Here is a 27,248-nt window from a genome sequence, read left to right as displayed (position 1 = left end):
GTTCTCACAAGTAGGCTACTTGGGCTGTCATTTATTACTGTGCGTAGGGTGCTATTTGTCTTATAGTAGAGACATAGTTCTGTGTATTCACATCTCTATTAAATGTGGGGAAATGAAAGATAGATCAGGAGGGATGCGTTTTTCAAGAAAAATGATGGAAAAGATACTTTCTTGTGATAGTGAAGAATATTCTTCGGTACTTTGTAGGCGAAGGGCCAGCTTTGCTCACTTGCATGCTCTATCTGGCCCGCAGAATGACCTATTCCCTGAGCCCCCAGAAATGTCCACATTTAAGCACAGTCCCATTATTGACATAACTCACTCAGCCAGTGTCTACTGAGTGCCTGCCATGTACCAGCAACCCTGTTTAGCCCTGGACTCTGGTGAGTCCGATGGACATGCTCTCTGTCCTCCTCCAGTCTGGCCAGTAAAAGGAATCCCAACAATTCAAAGAAACAACCCCAACAAAGTGCTGGTTGCCATCATAGCAGAAAAGCCCTGGCCACGGCAGTATAAATTAGGGGAAAAATACCTAGGAGTCAGCAGTCTTTCCAGGAAGAACTGATGTTTCAGCTGAGACCCGGAGGTGGAGACAGAGCAAGTTGCTCCAGTTGGGGAAAAGCCTGTGCACAGGCAAGAAGGCAGGAGAGAAAGGGGCTGGAGGAACTGGAGGAAGCTAAGTCTTGCTAGAGTATACAGCATGGAGGTGAAAGGGCTAGGGAAGAGATGAGTCTAGTGAGGGGGATGACAGCTGGGCTGTCATGGTCAAAGGATTAGTGACCCAACTGGGTTCTAGTGTGCATAGATGAATCCCAGTAGCCAGAGGACAGCAAGAGTCAGCCAGAGCCCAAAAGACAATGTAGGGGAAGAGGGAGGAAAGTGAGCAAGGACTGGGCAGATGGTGAGGCTGGAGAAGGACATCAGGGGACCTATGGGTAGCACCTCCTTCACAGTTTTGCAGCAGGCCCCAGAATCCGAGGGTGACCAAAACACAGAGAACAAAGTACAGGCTTCCAAGCTGGAAAGATCTAGTTGAGCTACTTTTTGATTGACTTTGGGACAATGCTTAATGTTTTCTAGCCTCAGTTTCCTCATTTATAAATCAGGATAATGAGACATACTTCCAGGCATTATCTGAGGGTTAAATGAGGCTAAAAGCATCTGGCACTTAGTGGGGGACTTAATAAAGGTAAGTTGATTTTCAGTTGATTTGGTTATGCATTTTAAAACCTGATACCCAGCCTGGGATGACTTAGCTTTATTTCCTCCCAGGAGGCATCTTCTGTGCGGTGTCCCCACCTGGGAGGAGCCCTCCCCAGTCAGTGCCGGCCATCTGTCGCTGGTGCTCCAATGCTGACCCGCTGCCTGGCACGGGGCCGCAATCATAATTACCACTTCTGAATTGATTCCTTCGAGTCCTTTTGAGCAGACTGAGGAATGCTGTGATTAAAATGATTTAAAACCTGCCTCCTATTTCACAGCTTTTAATATTTGATAAGATTGGGAGCGAGGGGTAAGAGCAAGGCAGGAGATCTGGCAGTTTACAATCCCAGCTTCAGCCTTCTCAAGTGCCTATTGGGGGCACTCGAAAAAGAGAGTGGGGGAGAGAGTATGAATTTGAACATGTGGGGAAGTGTAACAGGGTGCATTTTCCAAAGAAGAAAGGCATGGACAGATGAGCTCCTCCTTCTCCCAGGTGCTTCATGGCTTTGAATGCCAGTAATGATTAAGATGATTATTGTGAAAAGCATGATCAGAAGAAGACTATAGCAGCTATCATTGATCAGGTATCCAATATATGCCTGCAAGAGATCTATTTTCCCAAGGATCTTTAATCTCCCCAGGGATTTTATAAGGGGGTATGATTTTTCTTAATTTTATAGAAAATAGAGGCTCAGTGACTTTTCTAGTGTCACTAAGCCAGTTACTGGGAGAGCTGAAGTCCACGCTGGGCTGGCTCCACCATGTACGACATTGTAGAGTATCGGAGCAGAAACAGGAGAGTGCTGCAGATGGGCAGGGACCTTAGATGGCTCTCCTATCACCAGTCATGACAATGATCCTAGGCAAAAACAGTCAGATGACAAATATCTAGATGCTTTTCTCTTTTTATTCCTTTGGCCCACTTTTAAGCTCTCTCCATGCTAAATTACTTCATTTTAACCCAATTTTGATGACTCTGCTAGAATGTCACTGAGGGCAACTTCTTTGTCCAGATGGAAATCATAACCCTAGCAAAGCTAACTAGGGTGAAGGCTTACTAAGTGCCAGACACCGTTCAACCTCTTAAAAGAAAAATAGAGACAGGGCTTTGTTCTGTCTCCCAGGCTGGAGTGTATTGGTGTGATCAGAGCTCCCTGCAGCCTGGAACTTCCAGGCTCAAGCAATCCTCCCGAGTAGCTAGGACTACAGTGGCGTGCTGCAAAGCCCAGCTTGTTCTACCTCTTTTTCCACCTGACACCCCACTGATTTTGCCCACCAATCCTATGAGTGAAGTACTACTGTTATCTGTATTTGACACATGAAGAAACTGCAGCTCAGAGGTGTTGGGAAGATGATTCAAATAGCTCTGATAGGAACCTGGACTGCCCTCTGGCGTGGAAAAGGCAGCTTGGACCTCCCCAAAGTGAGGTCTGAGAGGGTCCCCAAATGTTTGCCAAGTGTCAAAAAGAATTCATGTTTCTGGAAAAGCTGTTCTGGGAAAGCCCCTCTCCTGTTGCACACAACGGGTGGGGGGCAGATTTTGGGAGCTCCTTCGACCTGGGTCAGAACAGGCTCCTTTAAGGAAGCTTGAAGAGTTTCTCTGTTCTCTAGATTTCAGGAAGTTAGCAGAATATTCCACGTTACTGCTAAAGAGGTCTCTCTCTACCTTTCTGAGGTCACCCCAGGACCCCTGGAGGCCATGGCTACTGGGAAAGGGTTTCAGGGGGAAGCACTTGGAGCTTCCCACTTTGAGAGGGAAGAGAGACACCAAAGCCCATCCTGGGGATGGTCACTCAGTCATGAAAAGTCTTTATCTGGATGGAAAGCTATCCCGATCCAGCAGAGGAGGCTGGGTGACAATGTGTCATCCATTAAAGTCCCTAATAGGAGGCAAGGTGGGAGAGGAAATACACAAGCCTGGGTAGCTGCAGAGAAAGAGCCAGAACCAGAATTTCAGCTCAATACAGGTATGTATGAACTTTCTTTTTTCTTTTTCTTGTCTTTTTTGAGATGGAGTCACATTCTGTCAACCAACCAGGAGTGCAATGGTGTGATCTTGGCTCACTGCAACCTCCACCTCTCAGGTTCAAGTGATTCTCCTGACTCAGCCTCCTGAGTAGCTGGGATTACAGGCACCTGCCACCATGCTCGGCTAATTTTTGTATTTTTTTTTTTTGGTAGAGATGGGGTTTCATCATGTTTGCCAGGCTAGTCTCGAACTCCTGACCTCAGGTGATCCACCCACCTCAGCCTCCCAAAGTGCTGGGATTACAGGCGTGACCCACTGCACCTGGCATGAACTTTCTCATAGTCTGAGTTGTCTGTAGAAGGAATCACCTGCCTCAGGAGGTGGTGAGATCATCGGCACCAGAAGTGTGCAAGCCCAGGACACATAAGTGGGATGTTGAGGAGGGTACTTAAGCATCAAGAGGCAGTTTATGGACTTTAAGATACCTTTCAGCCCTCAGGAGCTCAGTAAACAAAGAACAGAAATTAATCTCTATTCTTCCATGTAATCTTAGTGTTCAGCACAGCGTCTGGAAATGTTTGCTGGATGCATGAATGATTCTGCTGCAGTGGATATGCACCAGAGCACTCAGAAATACTAATGGGGGAATTATGTTCCAGCAATAAAAATGGCAACCACAACAACACATTTGCAAAATCTTCTACAGTTTAGGTGATCCACACAGACGTAACCTCTGTTATCAATCCCATTTTTATAGGTGAGGAAACTGAGCTTCAGAGAGAGGCAGTGACTTATCAAAGGCCACATCTGTAGAAGGTGGCTGATCAGGGATTTAGAACTCCATTGATCTGGCTCTGTAGCCCGTGCTCCACACACCCGAACCATCCTGACCTTGGGTGCAAATCTCATCCTTTGCCAAGGATGTAGCCTGGGCCCAGGGCAGCTCTTTAATGAGCCTCTGCTTTTTTGGGACGTGTTGCTGTGCCGAGTTGAAGGTGACCTTCTCCTGACTGTGGGGGCCAAGAGTGGCATTTCCCATCATCCATTAACAGATGGCCTCTGGTAGTAAAGCACACAGGCCCCTTGTTTTGTTCAAACTGCTTTTCAGAACATCATCACTTTGACCTCCATCCACATCCACCATGGTGTTCTTCATCCAACTTCTGATCAGAAAGGCTCCTCACCAATGGCGCTTCTCCCCGGCTGTAGCCTCAACTGTCCTTCCCCATTGCTTCTTGATCTTTGCTGCTTCTGTGATGATTGTGAGAGCTTGACCTGTCTGAGTGCTGAAGCTTTTTTCCACCTCTGGACTTCTCTTTGCCTGATCTCCTCTATGATCCTATCTCCTGACTGATTACTTAACTGCCTTTTGTCCTTTGGTTCATAACTCCTTGTCTGACCTCTTTTCCTCCTAGCTTCCCATCTGATGTTTGGTCTGACTTCTGACCTCCTCACCTCTTGTATCCATCTTCTCACTCATCCTTAGATCAAGGTTTCTCCCCAGTGACACTATGGCATTTTGGACTGGATCATTGTAGCTGGTGGGGAGGTCCCCAGGCCTGGTAGGATGCTTAGCAGCACCCCTGGTCTCTCTGCTCACCAGAGATCCACAGTGAGTAGATACTTAACCTGGTTGTGCTCATTAAACATGTCACCAAATATTGCCTAACATTCTTAGGGGGAAAGTCACTGTATGCCAAGGACCACTGCCTCTGACCCATGATGGCCTTCCCCTGCACCTCAGGCCCTGACTGTATCCCATTCTCAGGGACAACTGGGACGTATGCATTTCTGTTTCCAGCTTTTCTAGGTAACAGTTCTGCCCAGTCCCTAAGCTACAGACCCCTGCCTTTCCAAAGCCTAAATCACATTCTTTTTCTGAATATCCGGGTGCTGGCCACAGACTTTCTGTTTGTGGTACTCCATGCCATATCTTCCTTCTCCCTAATTCCCTGTGCTTGTTTTCCTCCTTTTCCTGGTTTATGATTTTCATTTTAATAACCAGTTCAATTTCTCAGGTGCTTTGGGTGGGTCATTAATTTCATGGTGCTCCACCGTCATTAACAGCTTTGCCCCTGACAACCAGGGACCTGTTTAATCTCCATCCTCCCGCTCCTTGGCTTTTCTTTTTGCTTCAATCCATGCCTTCCTCACTGGCCCACTCTCCAAGAGAGAAACCAACGCTGTTACATATGTCAATGTAGACTATGAGGTCTCCTGAATGACTGCAGACCTGTTTCCTGAGGGACATGTGGTAGCATGGTGTGTGGAGGAAAGCATGGGCATTGAAAAAGGATAGATCCTGCCTTGGTCCCTGCAGTCCTTGTATGACCCTGGACAAGTCACCGAATTTTTCTGAGGCTCAGTTTAATGCAATGTTTCCATTTTCCTTTAAAAGCTTAAATGGAAATACATAATAATACAGATAGTTGGCCGGGTGCGGTGGCTCACGCCTGTAATCCCAGTATTTTGGGAGGCCGAGGCGGGTGGATCACCTGAGGTCAGAAGTTCAAGATCAGGCTAGCCAACACAGTGAAGCCCCATCTCTACAAAACAAACAAACAAACAAAAATTAGCCAGGCATGGTGCGGGTGCCTGTAATCCCAGCTGCTTGGGAGGCTGAGGTGGGAGAATTGCTTGAACCCAGGAGGCAGAGGTTGCACTGAGCCGAGATTACACCATTGCACTCCAGCCTGGGCGACAGAGTGAGACTCCATCTAAAAAAATAATAATACAGATAGTTCAGAAATTAAAAGACAACAAGTTTGCCCTGTAATTATCCTCTTCCACTCTTCATCCATATACAGATATTTTTACATTGTTGCTAATAATATCCCGCATTTGTCCATTTTTGTCATTTCCGTACATATTAGGCATCTTAACAGTATGCTGTGTCATATGAAGATGAGGTGCTTGGATTTAAATACCTTATCTAATTGCTTCTGAAAATATTCCTGGCAAACAGACATTATTTCCTTCCATTTTGCAGATGAATAACTGAGGTCATGGAGTCCCACAGGGAGATAGTGGCAGGATTAAAATCCTAGTTTTAAAAATCCTGGTTTTTCCTACTTAAAACACATGCCTTGAACCAAATAGCATATTGCTTCTTATATAAAATTAATGGACTTGAATGAGATAATGTGTATAAAGTGTCTAACAGTGCCTGGCACATAGTAGGTACTTAACAAATGTTAGGGTATTTTTCCTTAGGTGGTTTTTGGGTAATACATAGAAACTGTGAGTGTTTAGAGAAGAAGAGAGTGTCTTTGAAAAGTCTGCCCTTTCCCTGGCCACACTCTCTACTCAGTGTAAGTTCCTTTAGGCTGAAGTAAAATCTGTCCGGAGCTTCCTGCAGTACCTTGGCCAGTGCTTGTATAAATAGATATTGATTCGATTATTGGTTAAAGCAACACTGGAGGTGCAAGTCACATCCATGGTGACTCTATGGGGAGAGGTGAGACTAGTATGCTGCTGGCCCATGGCTACTCTCAGACAAGGGCATTTGCATAACTGGAACGAGCTGTCCCCATCTCTAATAGAGATTCGAACGTCACTAATTGGCAGGCAGAGGCTGTGTTCTCTCTATGGGAATCAGAAGGGAGGAGAACGTGTCCTGAATGTTAATTTTCTCATCAGCCTGCTCTTGGTGGTGGGGAAAGAAAAGGGGAGATAAAGGAAGGTTGAAAGGCACAACATATTTCACACACAGAGCTCTGGTCTGATAGTCATTTCATTAAAATATACTGAAGTAAAATTAAAAGGGCACAGGACTTGGGACCAGGTAACCTAGGTTGAGTTCCTGAATCTCTTTCTTGTAAGCCAAGTCAGAAATAAATCTCTCAGTCTCACTGAGCCTCAGTTTCTGTATATGGCAAATGAAAAAAAGGTGTAACTGGTAAAAAACAATTGTTGAATGAATGGATGAAACCTGATAGATTTTTCAAAGGGATGTGACATCAGTTATATAATTTGTCGGTTTGTTCTGCAAGAGTGTAAACAGAAAAAAAGTTTCACAAAATAAAAAAATATTGACAAACCACATGCAGGCTTCGGGTGAAGGATGGATGAGAGTCTCCCACCTGCAATGGCAAGAACAATACCACGTCCCAGCACTGCGGTGCCCACGCCTGGTTGGGAAGTTATTTGAGGTGTTTTCTTAAAATACAGATCACGGGCCACCTCCCTGGAGAAAGTGTGGTTCAGTAGGTCAGGAAGGTGAGGAAAAGCTAGGAATCTGAGGTTTTTTCCCCCGTGTGCCTGCAATTCACTCTGTCTCCTGCTACCTCTTGCTTTTGGTGATTGAAAAGACCAAAAGAGGTGTCATAGGAAAGATGCTGTGCAAATAAGTATCGTGCTCAGTTTGCCTTCCAGGATCCTTAGGGATGTTTCAAGGACATCTGAGCAGGGGCGGGAGAAGATGAGAATAGTGTGAAGCTATAATTTTTGAACACTCCCAGAGCACGAGTACAGTTTTTAATATATTATTAGCATCTGCTGCTGTGCTGATACACAATGTACCTTAAAAACATAATTATAGAAATTAAAAATGATAAAATAAAAATGTATCAATAGAAGGCCCAGTGAATTCTTTCTGCTTCTCTGAGATTCAGCAGATTGTTATTGCAGGGCTGGTTCTTGATGTGTTCACAGCGTGCTGTGACGTGGTTATGGAGGAAAGAGGATGCAGGGTGGTTGGGGACTCTGTGTGTTTACAAGAGCAGAAGGAAGGGGTGTGTTGGGATAGGAATCTTCCTGAATACGCCCCAAATGGTAAAAACTCAAAACGTCGGATGCAGTGGCTCACGCCTGTAATCCAGCACTTTGGGAGGCCAAGGTGGGTGGATCACGAGGTCAGGAGTTCGAGACCAGCCTGACCAACATGGAGAAACCCCCATCTCTACTAAAAATACCAAATTAGCCAGGTGTGGTGGCATGCCTGTAATCTCAGCTACTTGGGAGGCTGAGGCAGGAGAACTGTTTGAACCTGGGAGGCGGAGGTTGCGGTGAGCCAAGATTGTGCCGTTGCACTCCGGCCTGGGCAACAAGAGTGAAACTCTGTATCAAAAACAAAAAACCAAAAACAAAGCACCTCAAAACTAGCACATACCTCCCATTGCACTTGTAAACTGTGTGCATGTGACTTTGCATTCTTACACAAAGGTAAGATGTAGCTGAGAGCAGCACAAAGGAAAGCTCTTACATCATTTATGCCAAACAGCCAGTGCAGATCCCCCACCTTAGAAATCTCAGGCTAGAGGGTGAGGTATGGGGACAGGACAGGAGAGGAAGCCCTGTGTGTGAGCAGGTGATGTCAGTGTTATGAAACTGGAATGAGGATTGTGGGCCTGAGTCCAGCAGTTCCATCAATAGCAACCACTGGGATGTAATTCCAATAAACTGAGCAACTGATTGATCCGAAGTCAGAATCATCACTAGCCTCCTTCCCTTTACCACTGGGCCTGCAGGGCTGGGCAGGGGAAACTCTACTCCAACCAAGGTGAGAAGCAGCAGCGCCTGCCAAATCAGTAAATGAGATAGTCACCCGCACTCTGGGGGAGTGGGGGTGAGTAAATGATAAATTGGTGGATGGCAGGTGGGAAGGCTTTGGGTTTCTTAGGCCCTCCTAGCAGGTCTCCTGCAGTGTCCAAGACTGAAAGGGCAGATTACAAGGGAGACTAGATCTGGGTGTAGGCGGAGGTGAAGATGAGAAATGCCTCTTGCTACCAAAGCTACAGTCTACAAGCTTGATAGCTCAGGCCCTGGGCTCCCTTTCCAGAGTGGAGGAGAAGATGAGCACCTGTTCTACTGCCTTGGGGCTCGAGACTGCAGACAGCCACAGGAGCATGGGTCCCATGCGTTATGCCAGGGCCTGAACTTCATTCAGGGCAGGTGTCCTACTTGCTGTGTTTCAGTTTTTCCAGCTGCAGCTTAGAGCCCTGGGCTCTGGAAGTCAGATTTCTCTGTACTCCAATTCCAGGAAACTTGAAATGCAAATGTGCCCCTTGTTGGAAGGGCTTTTATGAGAAAATGGAGCATGTCGTGGGCACAGCGGCTCAGGGACTGAGAGACGGTGTGCAGGGGATGAGGAAATGAGGTACCCACTGGATGCCAGAGGCTTTTGCAAAATAAATGCACTTGCAGGGACCACTGGGCTTCAGGAACTGGACAAGGGAGGAGAGGCCAGCGAACAGAGCTTTCGTTTACTCATCCAATCAATGTTTGTCGAGTGCCTGCTACACATCAAGCACTTTCCCCAACTCTGGGAACACAGCAGTCGACAAGAGAGATGAGGCCCTTGCCCTCTCACAGAGCTCATGTGCTGGTTGCAGAACCCTATGCAGTCTTGCGGTCTCTGAGCTCAGATTTCACAAGGAAGCTGCTGTGTCTATTGCCACCAACCCCTGCACACTCCCAGGCTCCCTCCTGGCTCCACACTTGTGCTGGGCCCTCTGTCTAGCATTCCCTCTGCCTCTCTGTCTTGCAAATGCACATTCATTCTCTGGGCCTCAGCTCTATTTGACTTCCCCCAAGAAGCTTTCTTGTCATCCAGGATAGGCCAGCTGCCTCTTTTCTTTGCTTCCATCGAAACATTTGCCACATACCTATTTTTCTGTCTGTCTTTAAACATGTAACACAGATGACCCCTGACTTATGACGGTTTGACTTCAGATTTTTTGACTTTATGATGGGTTTATCGAGACATAACCTCATTGTCAGTTAAGGAGCATCTGGGCTTACAATGTTTCAATTTATGATGGATTAACTGGGGGTACTAAATGCGTTTTTGATTTACATATTTTTGATTTACAATGGGTTTCTCGGGACGCAGCCCTGTGGTAATTTGAAGAGCGTCTGCATACTCTATGGGGGCAGGTCTGAGTCCCAATCATTGTTGTAGCCTCAGTTCCTAGGATAATGCCCACCACGCAGTGGGAACTCAATGAATACATATTGTATTAAACTGAATGGACCACCTTGTGTACCTACTGTGTGCTAGGCACCGTGTGTGCATAGCCGTCATGTGTGATGAAGTGATGGGAACCTGGTCTCAAGAAGCCCTTGGTCTAATGGAGGGTGATCAACCACAGAGGCAGAAACATAGCGCCTAAGGGCCAAGGCACAAACAAGCTCTAGATTATGCCCTGTAGGGACTGAGGGAAGTGAGGAGGAAGCCAACCCTGCCTCTAAACTTGTCTCCCACATGCTCCTTCACCATTTGACCGAGCCGCCTTCCACGCGCCCTTGGCGGTGGCCTGGCACCATCCTCCTCCTTTCTCTGTTCCACGTGTCCTCTCTCTCCGGAGTGCTCTTGAAGCCACTTTAGACTTTTTGGACCCTGCACACCCTTTGGTCATGGTCGCTGTGTGACCACTGTATCTTTTGTGAGCTGGTAGTCCCAGCAGGGCGGGCAAGGCAGGGAGGAGGGCAGTGATCATCTGAGGATGCAGGGGCCAGCCAAGCAGAGCGGGGACTTTCTAATTGACATTTAAATGTCAATGCGCCACATTAAATGTTATGGGTGTTTCATCTCAGCCCTCGAGGAGCATAAACACATCTCCATCTCCTTAATCACTGCCCACATTAATTACAGATGCCCTTTGCTAAGTGGAAACAAACCCACTGCACAGCCATGTGCCAGCCAGGAGGCTGGGCTCCTGCCCACTGGATGGCATGGATGCCCTCCTTGTCCACAGTGCCTTGCCTGGCCTCTGGGCCCCAGAGGGGACTCCTTCTTGTCAGAAGAATGGGCAGTTAGAGAGAGATTAGAGAGAGGCCTGGAGTGAGGAAGAATCCGGGGAGGAAGGAGTGGGAGAGGGAGAAGGAAGTGGAGGGGGAGAACAAACCCCACAGAAAGAAGAGCATCAGGGGCAGGGGAACCGGAGTGGAGATGAGAGACAGTGTAGGACAGAAGCAGAAAGACATGACAAAGAAAGGCAGAGGAGACAGAAAGAGACACAAACATACATAGAGGGGACAGAGGGAGATGAACAGAGAGGAAGAGAGACAGAGGCTGAGAAGTGCTAACCTGTAAACTCACATGTTTCTTTCTAGATAGGTCTGGAAACTTGAATCTCTGGAATATGCAAAATGCCCCCTCCACCACCAAGATAGGACCATCCTGGTCCCTGATCCCCAGGGGCACAACACTGCCGTGTGACAGGGGCATGATGGCTCCCATGAAACAATTGAGAACCGAGATCTATGGGGAGAACATGAGATGCCCAAGGTCACAAGGTGAGATGCTCAGGGTCACAGAGTCCAGCACAAGACTCAGATCTTGTCTTTTCTGGGGCTTTGCCAGGGCTGCCTGTCAAGACATTCTGGCCATGTCCCTCCAGCAGATCTGAAACCTGACCCAATGTATATATGCTCTCAGCCAAGATCCAGCCCAGGTAACAGGTGCTGGGCATGTACGTCTCGCTGGGTCGAGTCATAAGAAAAGAACCAAGAATGCTCTCATGTGCTTTCTGCTGGAAGCCCAGAGGCTGAGAGGAGGAGCTGGAAGACAGGTGGTAGGCTGGTTTAATGAGCTCTGCCTGCACCTCACTGCCCAGAAAACTGGTTCTTCCTGAGAGGTCCTCAGGGGCCTCTCAGTGGGAGCTCCTGAGAAAGTTTAGGGAGCGTCTACATTGCACAGCATAATACTGAACATCATCTATGATCACCTATCCCCAAACTTAAGAAGCGGGATAATAACCAAGTAGCTGTATTTCCTTTTGGAGACACAGCCTTATGTATGCCAATAAAGAATAAGCAGGAGGAAATCTGGGAGAATGAGAAATGTGTTCAAGGTGTTGAAATGGTGACCAAGACACTGGCTAAGGTTCAGGCTGAGGAGTGTGCAGCTTTGAGGTCTTGGTTGGTTGTAGGCATCTGTCCACACTGAGACAGCTTTATTCAGACTCCAGATACATCATGTTAACAGCCTCACCATTGCCAGGCAGTTAACATTTACTAAGGCCCTCTCAGAGCCTGGCCAAGAATGCAGGGAATGTAGAGGTGAAATGTCCAGAGGTTGTTTTTCAAGGAACCCAGCCTAGAGGGGAGAACTGAGAGTAAACAGATCCCACAGCACACAATGCCCCAAACAATAGAAGAGGGTATGTATGAAGAACCCAAATGTAAGACTCAGCCTGGAGCAGTTGAAGTTTAACAGAGGAGGGGATTTTTGAGCTGGACTTTGAAGGATGAATAGGAGTGTGCTTAGAGGCCAAAGGGAGGGAGGGCCCATCCCAAGTAGTAGATAGAAAAGGTATGAAGTTACAAAGTTTGAAGAACTGGGCGTGTTTGCAAACAGTTCCTATGCTAAGTACTGGGGAAGAAGCCAAAAATGAATAATACATGTTTCTGCTTTGTAGGCGATTTGACATAAATGGAAGTAACTAATTATGGGTTTATTGTGATAGCTTACATAAGAATGATATACACAATGCCTTGGGACTAGAAAAGTAGAATTTTTGAAAAAATGCATTTATCTTTACCTCTATCAAGTTTTCTAGAGGAGTTTAGGTGGTAAAGAGAGAAATTCAGTCTAGAGTGAAGGTGGATGCTGCCTTGAGGGGTGATGCTGACACTGAGATTGGGAAGAGGATTCTCAACAGTAGTTCATACAGCTGCCAGATAGAGATACTGTGTAGCCTAGAGTAGAACTGACAAAGAAATACTTGAGATGGAAGCCTGCCTGGGTTGAAAGAGAACAGAGAGAGCATTGTCTTTTTTTGATCCTCTTATTTCACAGGTGAAGAAACTGAGGCCCTGGGAGGTGACAGGGACTTGTTTGAGGCCACTCAGTTTCCTAGGGGCTAAGAAGATATAGTCCCATATGTCAATTGGCAATTTCTGTGTTTTAAACAACTCTGGGGTTTATAAGCACTTTGTTTTATTGTATTAGATTTCTGTGTCACAGCTGATGTCCTTAAGGATTTCTGTTTGTGCTTTTCCAGTTCATTAAAACATAATAATAGACCGGGGGACCATTGAAGTTTAAATTCCCTAAATCAGCACTTGGCTGCCTCTTTTTGGGAAATGCACAAGTGGGTTGAACGGCAGCACCCAGGGTCACCCCTGGCTGGTCCCAGGGGCTGCGCAGCTGCTGGGCTGCAGCTTCCAGAGAGCCCACTAGGGTCACTCTGAGAGTGCTTCCATGACCTTAGATGGAGTCAGTGTCCATTCCCATTCCACTTCGATCTTTCTCTACAAGGGAGCTTGGTGTCCCACCTGTTCAATGATGCAGCTGGAAAAAAATTGTTTTCTTAGGTCACAACCAGTTTAAACCTTCTTGAAAAATTAGTTATTCTTTTACTCTTTTAAATTATTTACCTTTTGAGACTGGGTCTCACTATGTTCTCCAGGCTGGTCTTGAACTCTTGGGCTCAAGCCATCCTCTCACCTTGGCCTTCCATGTAACTAGGATTATAGATGCTTGCTGTAATTACAGGCTCAGTTTAAGCCTTCTGACCTTAGATGGCAAAAGCAGTTTAAATGATGAGATTCCTTGATCGTGGGTGGCACTTTACATTAAAGTTCATTGTCACATCACCTGGGGTGGGGAATGTGATGCTGCCATTTTATAGAAACTCAGGGAAGGAAAGGAGCTTGGCTAGGCCAGGGAAGGGCAGAACTGAGACTTGTCACCCAAATCCCATCAAGTCCTCTCTCCTAAACAAGAATGCCAATAATTTCCTAGTAGACCACAGACAGCCTCAGGGTTGAATGTGGAAAGAAGCACCACCATAGTAAAGGTAACAATTATTTAAGGCCCAGCAATGTGCCAGATGCTGTTGCAAGCACTCTACCTGTCTCCTCTCATTTAATCTTCAGAACAACCTTATGCTAGAAAACTCAAGGTAAACCCCCATTTCTCACTGTGGCTTCAAAGCCCTCTATGATTTGACCTCTCATTCCTCATTCCTACCCATCTTCTCCCTGTCCCTCCACTCCAGACACTTGGGCACTCTTCCTATCCCTCAAGCTCGTTCTCCCCTCAGGGCCTTTGCACAAATTGCTTCCTCTGCCCAGAAACGCTCTTCCCTATGGTCATGTGGCTCAACTAGGATGTTGTCCAAAAGGCCCTCCCTGCTCTCCACTGGCACTATCTGACCATCCTCCAACTGTTTTTCTCGGAGAAGATGGGACCCACATGGTTCATTTCTGGGTGGTTGAGTCCAAGCACAGAGCTTGGGACACAACAGGAGGCTCAGCAAAAGCTTACAGCAGGAGGCACATGAAGAATGCAGGGGGAGGCAGGAGAGAAGGAGGGAAGGGGAAGAAGGCATGAGGTACTGGAACCACTCCTCCAGGATACACCTCTCTGAGATGACTTCACAATGGACCCATCTTCAGGAGAGAAAGTTGTCTCAGTTTTTCCATATTTATTCCAGAATATAGCCAGCATGCCTGGATACTGGCTAACATGTCTGAGCACTCACCATGTGCCAAGTCCTTTAAATGCATGAATTTGTTTCATTCTTTTGACAATCCCATAAGATGCATGCCTGTATTAGCCCTGTGTTGGAGCTGAGGAGAGAGGCCCAGGGGTGTTGGGTCACTTTGCCAAGGTCACACAGTTAGCAAGCGGCAGAGCTGGGATCGGAGCATGAGAAGACTTAGCTTCAGGGTCCGTGCACTTAATCTTCCACTCCACTGCTGAGGAAGTCTAAGGGACCTGTTCAAGGTCACACAGCCAGCATATGGTAATGGTGGGATATAAACCCAGGTCTGTCTGACTCCTAAGGCAGAACGCCCACACTGTCCTACCCAGGAAAGTTTTAACAGGCCACGCCCACAATCGGAATCCAGGCTACAGACCAGCAAGAATTCCCTGATGTGGCAGCTGGAGCTGACTGCAGGATGAGGGTCTAGAAATATTCTGGTGCTTTGAGGGTGGGGCCTCCCAAGTGCTCCTGTCTTTCCTAGTCACAGCTAAGGTTCTGGAACAAACACCCAGGCCTCATTCACAAAATGAGCTATCCGCAGATGGGGCTGAATGGAGACCATCGGAAGAGACATTTCAGATTGTCAGAGCTGTGCAGCTGGCTCTAGCCTGTTTCCGGGCCCAGCTCCCACATCCCACCTCCTTCTTTCTTCCTCTCCCCATCGCTGTCCTTGTCCCTCTGCCCCCTTCCCTGCTGACATTGGCTCCCACCCCCCACCTCCTGGAGGGGAGAATCCGTGCAGAGGGAGCTGGAGTCCCTGACTAGAAAGGGAGGGGAAATGCAGACAACACCTAAAGGTGCTTACAACGGCCTTCTGGGCGAAAGGGCACACAGTGCAGGACTCTAGGAATCTCCCAAGCCGGGCATCTCAGATGCATTCTTCCTTGTGCTCACCCTCAAATCATTTCTTGCAGTTCCTCCAAGAAGAACTCTGGAGTTTGGAAACCCCTGGAATACAACCAGTATGGAGGGCGGTTTTCTAGCACAGTGATTTTGACAAACTGTCAAGACCAACTGGCCTTACCCCTTGTTTGCTGTTTGACATAGGGGATGTGGCTTAATAAGCCACACTTTGCTCATCCATCAAATGGGGATAATAATACCTACTTCATAGGATCTTGAGAATGAAATGTACAGACGTGGTTCCTGGGCGCAATCCTGTGCCTGGTACATATTTTGTGCTCACTAAACAGTTGAGTTGTTGTGATTGTCACTGTTGCAGTGGGCCAAAGGTTTTCCCAGCAGGCTGGTCTATTCTGGGCCACAGTGGGGCAGGAGGCTGGTTCAGAGGGTACCTGGCAGCCAGGCTGGGCTTGGGTAGTGTTTCCATTGCATTTGCTTTCCTCAGCAATTTCCTCTCATTACCTTGTGTCCCTGTAGCCCTAGGTTTTCCCATCCCAAATTGTGAGACAGTCTCAGTAACCTGATACTTCACCATTCCCAAGGCTGCCTTGGTTTTCCCAGGGCTTTCAAAAATGCCATCTCAGTTCATTTCATGAAGACTCTGTAGGACAGGCAGAGACATCCCTGTTTGATAGATGAGGGTAACTTCCTTAAAGAAGCTTTGGGCAGCACAGCAAGGGAGGAAGCACTTGCTCCTGACATGGCCAGAACCTTCCAGCACCCATGAATTGTTTGGGGCAGAGCATGAGGGCATGGGTGCTCTCCCTGAGACACAACGCTGCAAAGTAGGAAGGGAAGAAACTGTGGGGCCAACTAGCCCTTGGTTGGAATCCTGAGGCCACTGCAACTGACTCTGCAGCTTCCTCTCTTAGAGCTTCAGTTTCCCTATTGGTAATAGGGAATGATAACAGTGACCTGGCAGTGCTATTGAGATTAAATTCAATACCAAATGGGCACATGGTAGGTGCTCCATTCATGTTGGCTCCCGGAAGGGTAACTTCTGTCTTTTTGGAGGGCATGGTGCCCACCTCATTCCTTCTGCCCCCAAACATCCTCCTTGGAAGCTGTTTCCCACGTGCATGGAGCGAGCACTCTGAAATCACCTCCGCGATTCTGTCAATAAGCAGGCTGAGCGCCCGCCTGCGATCTCCTGAGTAATGGCTGAGCTCAGTCTCGGTCTCGCTGGTGAACTGAGACAGGCAGTTGGTTAGTGGTGGAGCAACCAGGAACCTAAGTACTCTTGTTCTGAGAAGATGGGGCTGGGAACGAAAGCGATTCTGCTCCGCCTGCCAGCAATGAGGGATAATTACAGCACTTGTCAAAATAAGATATGGAGATAGAGCCCATTCCTCGCCAGCCAGCTTCTCAAATCCCCTGGGAATTCCTGGTCTAATTAAATACCTGGTGCAAATGCTGGTGTCAGCGACATGCCTGGATTAAAAGCCCACCCTAAATGGAGCCAGAATGAGTGCATCCCCCCTTCCTAACAGGCTCTGGGTGTTGCAGAGCAAAGGGGTGGTGACGAGAAGGGGAGAAGAGGAGAGAGGGAAGGAGAGCATGACACATACAGGAAGAGAACCGATAAACAGAGTCAAAGGAGGCTCTGGCAGACGAATTACGTGGAGCCTAAAAAGAATTTCCCAACTGGGAAGCGTGCCTGCGAAGACATTTGCTATCTTAAGAAAAGTAAATCTCACATCCTTGAGTCTGGCTATGGCTGGTGAATCTCCACTTGGTAAGGGTGGCTCAGCCCCAAATATGGCTTCTAAGACTCTTCAGGTGCCTGAGATTCCGTCTGTCATCAAGCCATCTTCCCCCACTCTTCTGGCCTCAAGAGCTGCTCCCTTGCTTACCATCCTGGCCCAATTTTATACACAGTCCCATCCTTTAATCCTCCTACAGAATGGCTGAGCTTGGCTGCAACATTAGACAAGACTTAACTAAAATCCTGGAATGACAACCAGAAAATAAACATCGAGCAAGTCTCGAATCCGGATAAGCTGGCATGCAAAATGCAACTTCCTCTCCCAGGCTCCAGGGAGCTTCTCATTCTTCTTAGTCTTTACCAACCCAGTCCCCATTCTGGGCCACCCGCTACTGATTCCAGACTTAGCATCTCAACCTAGGGACTCCTGGGCTGGATCTCACCCTTAGATAATATTTTCTTTGGGATACACACGATTTTTTAAAAATTAAAAAAAAAAAACTTTGCATGGCATCTGCTCATCTAGATTCTCATGAAAAATCGGAAGACCTGGCCATACAGGGCCACGTTTCCACAGGCATGATCAACGGGAGCTGCTTTATTTAGACAGGACCTGTAAGCATGGACATTGTCACACCAGTCTGGGCCCTAGAGTGTGAGGGCAAGAGCCATGACATTGCCCTTCTGCCTTGTCCATCTGTATGTGCTAGGTATTGAGTTGGATGTAAACATCTCACGGACTTTCTCATGTGAAGGATGAACCCGGGTTCACTCACATCTATCCATCCATTCACTCAACAATATTACTGAGGACTTCCTCTGTTCCAGGCACTGTGCTAAGCCTGGAGACAGAAGGTTAAATAAGACAGGCATCTGAGGTTCACCTCTTCACCCCAGGCTTCCTGTTTGAGGCCCTCTCCTCCTTACTTGTAAGGAATTGCAACGAGGAATGAAAGTCCAGCCCTTCCTCTGAGGTGAGTCTTACCCTCACAGACCCCAGGATGACAACTGTGCCACAGAACAGCTCACCCACACCACTGGGCACACAAGAGATGCTCCAGCCTGCTGAGGAGAGCTCTCTCCACTGTGCCAGCTCATGGACAACTGACAGCAGGTGGTACCATGTAGAGCCTAGAAGAACATGGATTCTGGGTCAATCTGCCTAGATGTAAGTCCTGGCCCAGTGCTACCTGGGAGAAGTTACTTTGCCTCTCTGGGCCTCAGTTTTCCTCATCTATTAAATGGGAATAATGATAGTTTCAACCTCCTGACGTGGCTGTGAAAATTAATATTGGTAAAGTGATTGAAACATAGTAAGAGTGTTGTTTAAGGATATGATGAATAAATAAACAAGAACCAGGAATATACAGATTTCAAAACAGGGGTACAGGTCACATGATCTCCAGGCATCCTTCCCTGTTTAGGATTTTATGATTCGACAGAGGTGTCCCTTACGGAGCAGTTGTGAGGATTACCCAGAAAATGCCTGTGGTGTCTGGCCCAGAGTCTCCGTCCCGGAAGGAGGTGCAGCCGGGGTTACGACTTTCCCCTCCTCTCTCCCCCAGGCACGGGCCGGGCCGCAGCTTGCTGCTGAAGCCTGTGGCCTCCGCATAGCCTTGGGAGGAATTCCCTGCATATCAAGCAGCTGGGAGCTGAGGGTGATGTCATTCTTTGGGAGCCCTCCAAGGCCGGCTGCTGGGGTCCTGCGGGAGGGGAGGGCTGAATCTCAGGGAGTCTAAGCGCTGGGCCCCACTCCTCATCAGCATCAGCTGGCCTGGAAAGCTCCTGACTGCTTTTCCCGCCCAGCCTATCCCCTCCTACAGTTCCCGCCCTGAAGCACGGCTGAGCTTGGCAAGCATCAATCCGAGCCTGTCAGTCCTGCGTAAGCCCTTCTAGTGGCCTCCAGTTGCACTCAGGGTAGAATTCACTTCCTTAGCTGGCCCCAAAGGCCCTGCGCGGTCTGGCCCTTGCCTTTCCTACCACCCTCCCTCTCATTTCCTGTATTTTCTGTGGTCCAACCACAACCACCTTCGCTCCCCTTCTCCATGACTGGACTGGAGCAGCCTTCCATCTTCCCCCTACCTGCTATGGAAGCCCGAACACAAATACCACCTCCTTAGACAGTCTTCCGAGATTTCTGAATTTAAAGCTGCCCCTCACTCCTCCACACTCCCCTCCTCATGGCCTCCTGCTTTCTTTCCTTTGGATCCCTTCTTGTTTCCCCAAATGACCTCACTGATCTGTTTACTTGGTCATTATCTGACCCACGCCCGCTATCAGAGCAGCAGATCATGAATTCCATGAAAATGCGAACTGGTTCTGCTGTTTGGGTCAGTTCTTTATTCCCCACCTCCCAGCCCTATGCCTGGCCGCAGACTCACAACAAACATGTGTGGCCTCAATGTGTGAATAAATGAATTCATTTCTTTCAGATGCCAAGAGATGCGGCCTAGTCCTCCCAGGGCCTGGTGCTGTGTTGAGACCTTCTGTGACAAATGGCTGTAATTTTTAAAACTTCATGAAGACTGGGTAAAGGCAGTGTCCTCGATTTACGCAGTAGAGGACTGGGCCTCCCTCTAGCCCATCGTGAACATCGGCACGAACACACACACACACACACTCTCTCTCTCACTCACACTCACACACACACACACAACACATGCTCACACACACACTCAAACACATACACACTCAAACATGCACACTCACATTCATACGTGTATTCACACATACACTCAAACACATGCATACACACATTCATACACTCACACTCACTCAAACAGTCACACATACACTAACATGCACGCTCAAACATCACACACTGACATTCACACACTCATTCTTAAACATAAACATACACACTCACATTCATACACCTACTCACACATACACACACTCATATACAAACACAAACACATACACTCACACACATATACACACACACGCTCTCACACACTCTCATTCACACTCACAACCACTCATACTCACTCTAACACACACTCTCACACACACATGCACACACACACTCACACAGCCACCTTGGCGAGAATAAATGCTACTGTTTAGTGAAGGAAAGAGAATGACATTTGCTTTCAGACTCATCTGGATTCCAAACACGGGGAAGCCCTGGTCCGGGACTGTCAAGAGAGGTGTGGGCAAAACAGAACCTGTGAGAAGGGGGCTGTGGTCTGCATAGCTGTCACTCCATGGGGTGCATTTACCTTGCACGTTTGCAACAGTTGCCCATGTGCCTTCAGTGTTCCACTCTGGGAGGAGGCTGGCAATAAACCGTAGGTCAGATGTGGTATGTTCCCTCACCATAGACTCAGATAATAACGTAATCTTGAAAGTGGTGAGGGTTATACAGATAAATGGAGAAAGCATTGCAGGAACCTAGGCAAAGGAACATTGCAGTGCATTCCAGGGTGAGATCAGCCAAAGCCCCAGAGAGGCTCTCACCATTGAGCTGGACCCTGAAGGATGAGTACATGTCTTGCTAAAAGACAAGAAGGAGAAAAGACAAGTAGGGAAGAACACAAAAAAGGCATAAAAGTGTAAAATTGCACGGAGCGAGTGAGTGTGCCTGTACCCAGACTTAAACTTTAGGAAGATTACATTGGCACGGTTTGGAGACAGATTGGAAGAACACACATTGGAAGCAGGTAAATGAGATGAGGGGGATGTTGAGAAAGATTAAACCCTGTTCCAAATACATTAAAGGATGAGCTTAAGAATTAGTTACTTATGAAGTAGACTCACAGTTTTTGGTGGCCAATTGGACGTAGTATTGAGTGAAAGGAAGGAGTTGCAGATTAAACTCTATCATCACTGCCATCACCAATATCACCATCACCACCATTATCATCAACTTTGTCATCACCATTATTGTCATCACCATCATCGTCACCGGTATTGTCATTGTCATCATCACTGTTACCATCATTGTCATCACCATCACCATCATTGTCATCACCATCATCATCATCACCATCATTGTCATCACCATCATCATCACCATCATCATCAGCATCATTGTCATGACCATCATCATCATCACCATCATTGTCATCACCATCATCATCACCATTATTGTCATCACCATCATCATCACCGGTATTGTCATTGTCATCATCACTGTTACCGTCATTGTCATCATCACTGTTACCGTCATTGTCATCACCATCACCATCATTATCATCATCACCATCACCATCATTATCATCACTATCATCATCATCACCATCACTGTCATCACCATCATCATCACCATCATCGTCATTCCTGCTAACATTCACTGGACTATGAATCAGGCACTTTTAGAGGGTTATTTTGGGAGGAATTCTCAGATCCATAAGAGATTCTGAAAGCCTTAAAAACCACCCAGTTTCTTATCTAACAGTCTTTCCTAAACTTCCTTTTCTAGATAAACGTTTTTCTGTTCCAGAACCAAGTGTGTTTCTGCTTGGTCTTCTTTATGGTCCTCTTGAGGGGTACAGTTATGTCAATAAGTCTTGCATCTCCCAGGTTGGATACAACAGCCAACTGCCCAGTCAACTGCTCAGCTCTTGGGCCTGTTCCATGGTGATGATGCAACAATTTGAGGGGCAGCTGGGTTCTAGCCACTTGCTACTTCTTTCTTAATGCCTCCATGACAGTCCAATGCTCCTACAAGCTCCATGAGACAGAAACGATATCTTTTTTATTCACCAATGTATACCCAAAGTGGTAGGCACATAGTGGGCTTTCAGCAAATATTTGTTGAATAAATCTTACTGTCTCTATAATCCACATTTAAATGTTCATTGACAGCATACAAATATCTGTGACAGCAGTGAATTCTACCCCAAAAATGAATTATTATTCCTCCAAGTTCCTTCTATTTCTGTGGTCACACATAATTTGAAAACACCGAGTCAAATAAAATTAAATAGGCTTCTTTATTGCAGGATTTCTTAGAGCCTTTAATGTCTAATGTACTTTGTGAGTCTCCAAGAGAATTTCAAGCATATAATATTTCTTAAGCATATTTCAACATAAAGGACTTTTCATGGTCTAGTGTTTCAAGGAACATACTTTCAGAAACATGTTAATGAGTTAAATCAAGCGTTCAATGGTTTCATCAACAGTAAACCTGCTATCATCATCCCATATTTCCTTAATTACACTATTAGTCTGGTTAAGAGACAGATGATAATTTTATCAATTAGTTGCATAAATGCCAGTTCCTTAAAACAGAGGAGGGGTGTTGAGGGATGAGGAATTACCTGTTGGGTACAGTGTACACTATCTGGGTGATGGGTACACTAAAAGCCATGGCTTCATCACTGTGCAATACATCCATATAACGAAACTGCACTTGCACCCTCAGAATCCATATTTTAAAAACTGAAGGAGGTTTTCTCAGCCAAGAGCATTATCATGGCCTAGGATTGGAACTAACTTCTCTTTGCTTTAAAAAGAACTTAGGAATGTAATCCTTGAAACTCCGGATGAAAGTTTAGGTTAACCAAGGCTCATGTATAGCATATTCTTTTTCAGCCCAGGTGAGATTTTTTTTCATTAGAGTAAATATAGCTTCTTATGAGAGGATCTCATGCTCCAGTGGACATGAAGTGAAGGTAGAAGAGCTTACTTTTGGGTGTTCAGAAGCCAAGCAGGAACCCCCATTCCTCACAGTGACCATAAGGTCCCTAGTGCACTACCTGGCTTCTCCAGCCCCAGCCCCCATGCTACAGGTACCAGCATGAGGGTTCTCCCATCTAAAGAGGTTCAGGATAGCTTTAGCCCAGGGCAAACACGAATTCAGTGACTCAGAAAGCAGGATACTAGTGAATAGGTCCACTGCCTTTAAATAATTATTTACAAAAGAATTAGTTATACATTGAGTCTCCTGACCTCTGAGGTTAACCACAAAATTTGCTTAGAAACCCAGTAGGTTAAACCCAGGCCCTACCAAGTGGGAAGACGTTCCAACATAAAACTTCAACCTCAAAGAGCTAGACCTTTAATATAAAGGTGAATGAGAAGTGAACTAACACAGAAAAGCTGCCTGTCCTGACTTTGGTACTAGGACGGTGGATGGGGAAGGAAGGAGCCTCATTTTCTTCAAGAATTTGTAACCATATGCGAGCTCTCACATGGGTTTGTGGTCTGAAAAACCTCAAATGAAAATTTTAATTGAAAATGAACTTGGATTGTTAACTCTCTTGAGTTACTAAAAGGTACAAATACAGTAGTTTCTGGAGAAGTGAAATTTTAATTCATTCCTCAAATAATTATCAAGGATAAAGTTCTAAAGAATATTCACTGTCAACAATTGTAAAACACACAAGAAAACAAGGTACTGTGAGATAAGGCTAGCAGGAAAAAGAGATAGCAGAATCTGATTATTAAATCTTCAGATATTAGAAATTTTATTAGGACAGAAAATGATATGGCAAAATTTATATGCTTAATGAAATAAAAGAGGTTTGAAAATTTCAGCAATTAATAAGACACTATAAAAATGTCTTAGCAGATTTGAAAAATAACCATACAGAGCATCTAGAAATGAAAAATACATTAGTTCAAAATTTTACATCAGAAATGCAAATCAAAACCACAACGAGATACCATCTCATACCAGTTAGAACGGCTGCTATTAAAAAGCCAAGAAATAACAGATGCTGGTGAGGTTGTGGAGAAAAAGGAGCGATGTTATACTGTTGGTGGGAGTGTAAATTAGTTCAAACATTGTGGAAGACAGTGTGGTGATCTCTCAAAGACCTAGAGACAGAAATACTGTTTGACCCAGAAATCCCGCTACTGGGTATATACCTAAAAGACTAGACATTATTCTATTATAAGGACACCTGCATGCATATGTTAATTGTAGCACTATTCACAATAGCAGAGACATGAAATCAACCTAAATGTCCATCAGCAATAGACTGGATAAAGAAAATGAGGTACATATACACCATGAAATGCTATGCAGCCATTAAAAAGGGGATTATGTCCTTTACAGGAACATGGATGGAGCTGGAGGCCATTATCCTTAGCAAATTAACACAGGAGCAGAAAACTGAATACCACATGTTCTCACTTATAAGTGGGAACTAAATGATGAGAACACAAGGACACATAGATGGGAACAATGCACACTGGGGCCCACCAGAGGGTGGGAGGAGGGAGAGGATGAGGAAAAATAACGAATGGATACTAAGCTTAATACTTGGATGATGAAACAATTTGTTCAACAAAGCCCCATGACACATATTTGCCTACGTAACAAACTTGCACATCCTGCACATGTACCCCTAAACTTAAAATAAAAGTAAAAAAAAAAAAAAGAAATTTTAAGTCACAATGGACAGATATAGATGGAACAAAGAACTAAGGAGACAATTAGTAAACTGTTAGATAGTTATAAATAAAACAGGTTAGAGAGACAAAGATGGAAATAATGGAAGATGATGATAAGATGTGGAAGAACAATTCCAGAAGATGAAAGTAACATCACAATCTACGACAGAGAAATATTAAAAGTAGTCAGAAAGAAAAGTTAGACCATCTACAAGTAAACAGCATTTAGGCTAACATCTGTCTTCTCAACAATAACAATGAAAGCCAGAGGCAGTGGAATGATATTTTCCATGTGTCAAGAGGAAACAATTGACCAACTGTAAATGAATACTTAGTGAAATTATATTTCAAGAATGAGAGCAAACAAATTTTTTTATGTTGGAATAAATAAAACAGGTCCTGACCAAGGAAATTCTAAAAGATGTGGCTTAGTCAGAAGGAAAATTAGCACAGATAGAAAGCCAGAGATTCAAAAACGAATACAAAGCAGATATGTGATTAATATGTGAGTGACTCTAAATTAATATTGCTGTATATATTAATAATAATAATGTCTAATTTGCTGACTTAAAAATAACAAGATAAGGTATTGCTTCCAGGTAAGATGTAGTAGACTGTGGCAGGCTGGCTCCCCTACTGCAACAACTATTAAGAAAAAAAAAGAAAAGCTGCAAAAATAGAAATTTAGAAGACATCAGAAAGCTGTGGAAATGAGGACAAAATGGGCCGTATGTACGTTGATAACTCCTGACGGTTTTCTCCCCTGCAGACAACTGCTGATTCTGGACATGGGTTGAGGACTGGCATTAGCCCAAGCAGAGGTTGTCTACTGGAGGAAGCAGAAACTAAGCAGCACTTTAGGCAGTTGTGCAGGGCTGGCATGATGGATTGGAAACAAGAGAAGCCTGAAATATAAGAAGCCAAGTGACTGTTGGCTTTAACACATAGGACACTGCTAAGTGCTCTGTGCAGCTCAGGTGGGTGGGAAATGAGGATGGAAGGTTGGAATGAAATTTCTGCTAATCTCATGGGACTTAGGAGACAACATTCCATGAGAGAGAGAGAGAGGGCCTGACATAAATCCCTGTTTTTCCCCTCAACACATTTGCCAGATTTTGAAGATAGCCAGAAAAGCTCAAAATATCTAAAAAGCAGGATTGAATCTTCTTCAGGCTTTTAGGGCTGAGGAGACAGAGACTAGCCAGGCTCCCAGTCAAAAGCCATGAAGACCATGCAAGGAAATGGGAAAACCCAGAGGAGGTCAATTTAGTCTTTCTCAAACTGCAATCCTCTTAAATTTCTGACTAGACTGAGGTCATCAGCCTTTCACCCTGACTCCCCAACAGAAGAAAGGGGGAAGCTGCTCTGGTGGAGTGTATCAACTGGAACCTCCACAGTTCTTTTACATACAATGTCCAGCTTATGGTCAAAATGATGAGGCATGTGAAAAAGCAAGAAGTGAAAAGAAAAGAAGCAAAGCAAAGAGAAAAAGAAAGCTAACAATAACAACAGATCCATAGATGACCCAGCTATTATATTCATCAGACAAGACTTTGACTATGATTATTAGTCAAAGATAATAGAGAAAAGGATGGGCAAAATGAACAAAAACATATAGCCTTCTGAAGTCTAGTATCTGTTAATAGTTACTTGGAATCAATAAAATCGTACAAACTTACTAGATGGGTTTACAGCAGACTGGACACAGCAGACTATAGGATCAGTGACTTAAAGATAGAACAATAGGTAAAATTCCAATTAAAACCAGAAAGGAAAGACAAAGAACCATTAAAAGACAACAGTATAAGTACCACATGGAGCATTATCAAAGGTCTAACATACACATAATTGGAGTCCCAGAAGGCAAGAAGAGAAACTGGGCAGAAGCAAAACTTGGAAAGACAATGACCAAGAGTTTCCAAAAATTGATGAGAGAAACCAACTCATTGATTCAAGAAACCCACCAAGCCCTCCAAAAAGTTAAACACAAAGAAAATCATAACTACACATATCATAGTCAAAATGCTGAAAACAAAGGTAAAGAGAAATTCTCAAAAGCAGTAACAGAGAAAAAAGACACTACCTTCAAGGAAGCACCAATAAGGTGGATTTTTCAACAAACATTGATGGACTCTAGAAAAATCTTTAAAATGCTAAAGTAAGAAGAAAAGAACAGTGCCACTCTTGTATTATATACACAGCAAAAACCCTGCAAATATGAAACAAAATAAAGATATTTTCAGACAAACAAACGCTGAAAACCAGCAAAAATTCAATGCCATCACACTGACACTAAAAGACATATGAAGGAAAAATCTTCAGGCTGAAGGAAAATTATTCAATCCAGAAACACAAAATTGCAAGAAGGAATGTAAAACACTACAAGGGAGAGATATTTGGGTTAGTATAAAAGAATATTGTCTGTTTAAAATGACAATATTAATAATGTCTTATGAGATTTATAACATATGTAGAAGTAAAATGTTTAACAACAGCACAAAAAGCAAGAAGTGGGTACAGGAGTTTAACTGGTGTAAAGTCCTTTCATTGTTCAGGAAGAAGTAAAAGTCTTAACTTAAAAATAGAGTATAATAAGCTAAAGATATATATTAAAACTTCTAGGGTAACCATGGCACAATAATTCAGGAATGTGAAACAAGGAGCCAATATAAGGAAAAAAAATACA

At 45.3% G+C, this 27,248-nt stretch overlaps 1 protein-coding gene across 7 annotated transcripts in view; it reads right to left on the bottom strand.

Moving 5' to 3' along the window:
- Positions 1–27,248, bottom strand: part of KCNIP1 (potassium voltage-gated channel interacting protein 1) — a 385,234-nt gene that overhangs the window by 163,426 nt on the left and 194,560 nt on the right. The window contains exon 2 of one of the 7 annotated variants that reach the window (XM_025388843.1): positions 26,169–26,181. The exons of the other annotated variants lie outside the window; for them this stretch is intronic. Coding sequence (XP_025244628.1) covers positions 26,169–26,181 — 13 coding nt within the window. The remainder of the gene's footprint in view (positions 1–26,168; positions 26,182–27,248) is intronic. 7 annotated transcript variants of the gene reach the window in all.

This window comes from Theropithecus gelada, chromosome 6 (genome assembly GCF_003255815.1).
Source record: "Theropithecus gelada isolate Dixy chromosome 6, Tgel_1.0, whole genome shotgun sequence".
Lineage (NCBI taxonomy): Eukaryota > Metazoa > Chordata > Mammalia > Primates > Cercopithecidae > Theropithecus > Theropithecus gelada.
Note: the sequence above shows the minus strand (reverse complement) of the source record. Positions and strands in the feature narration are given on the sequence as shown.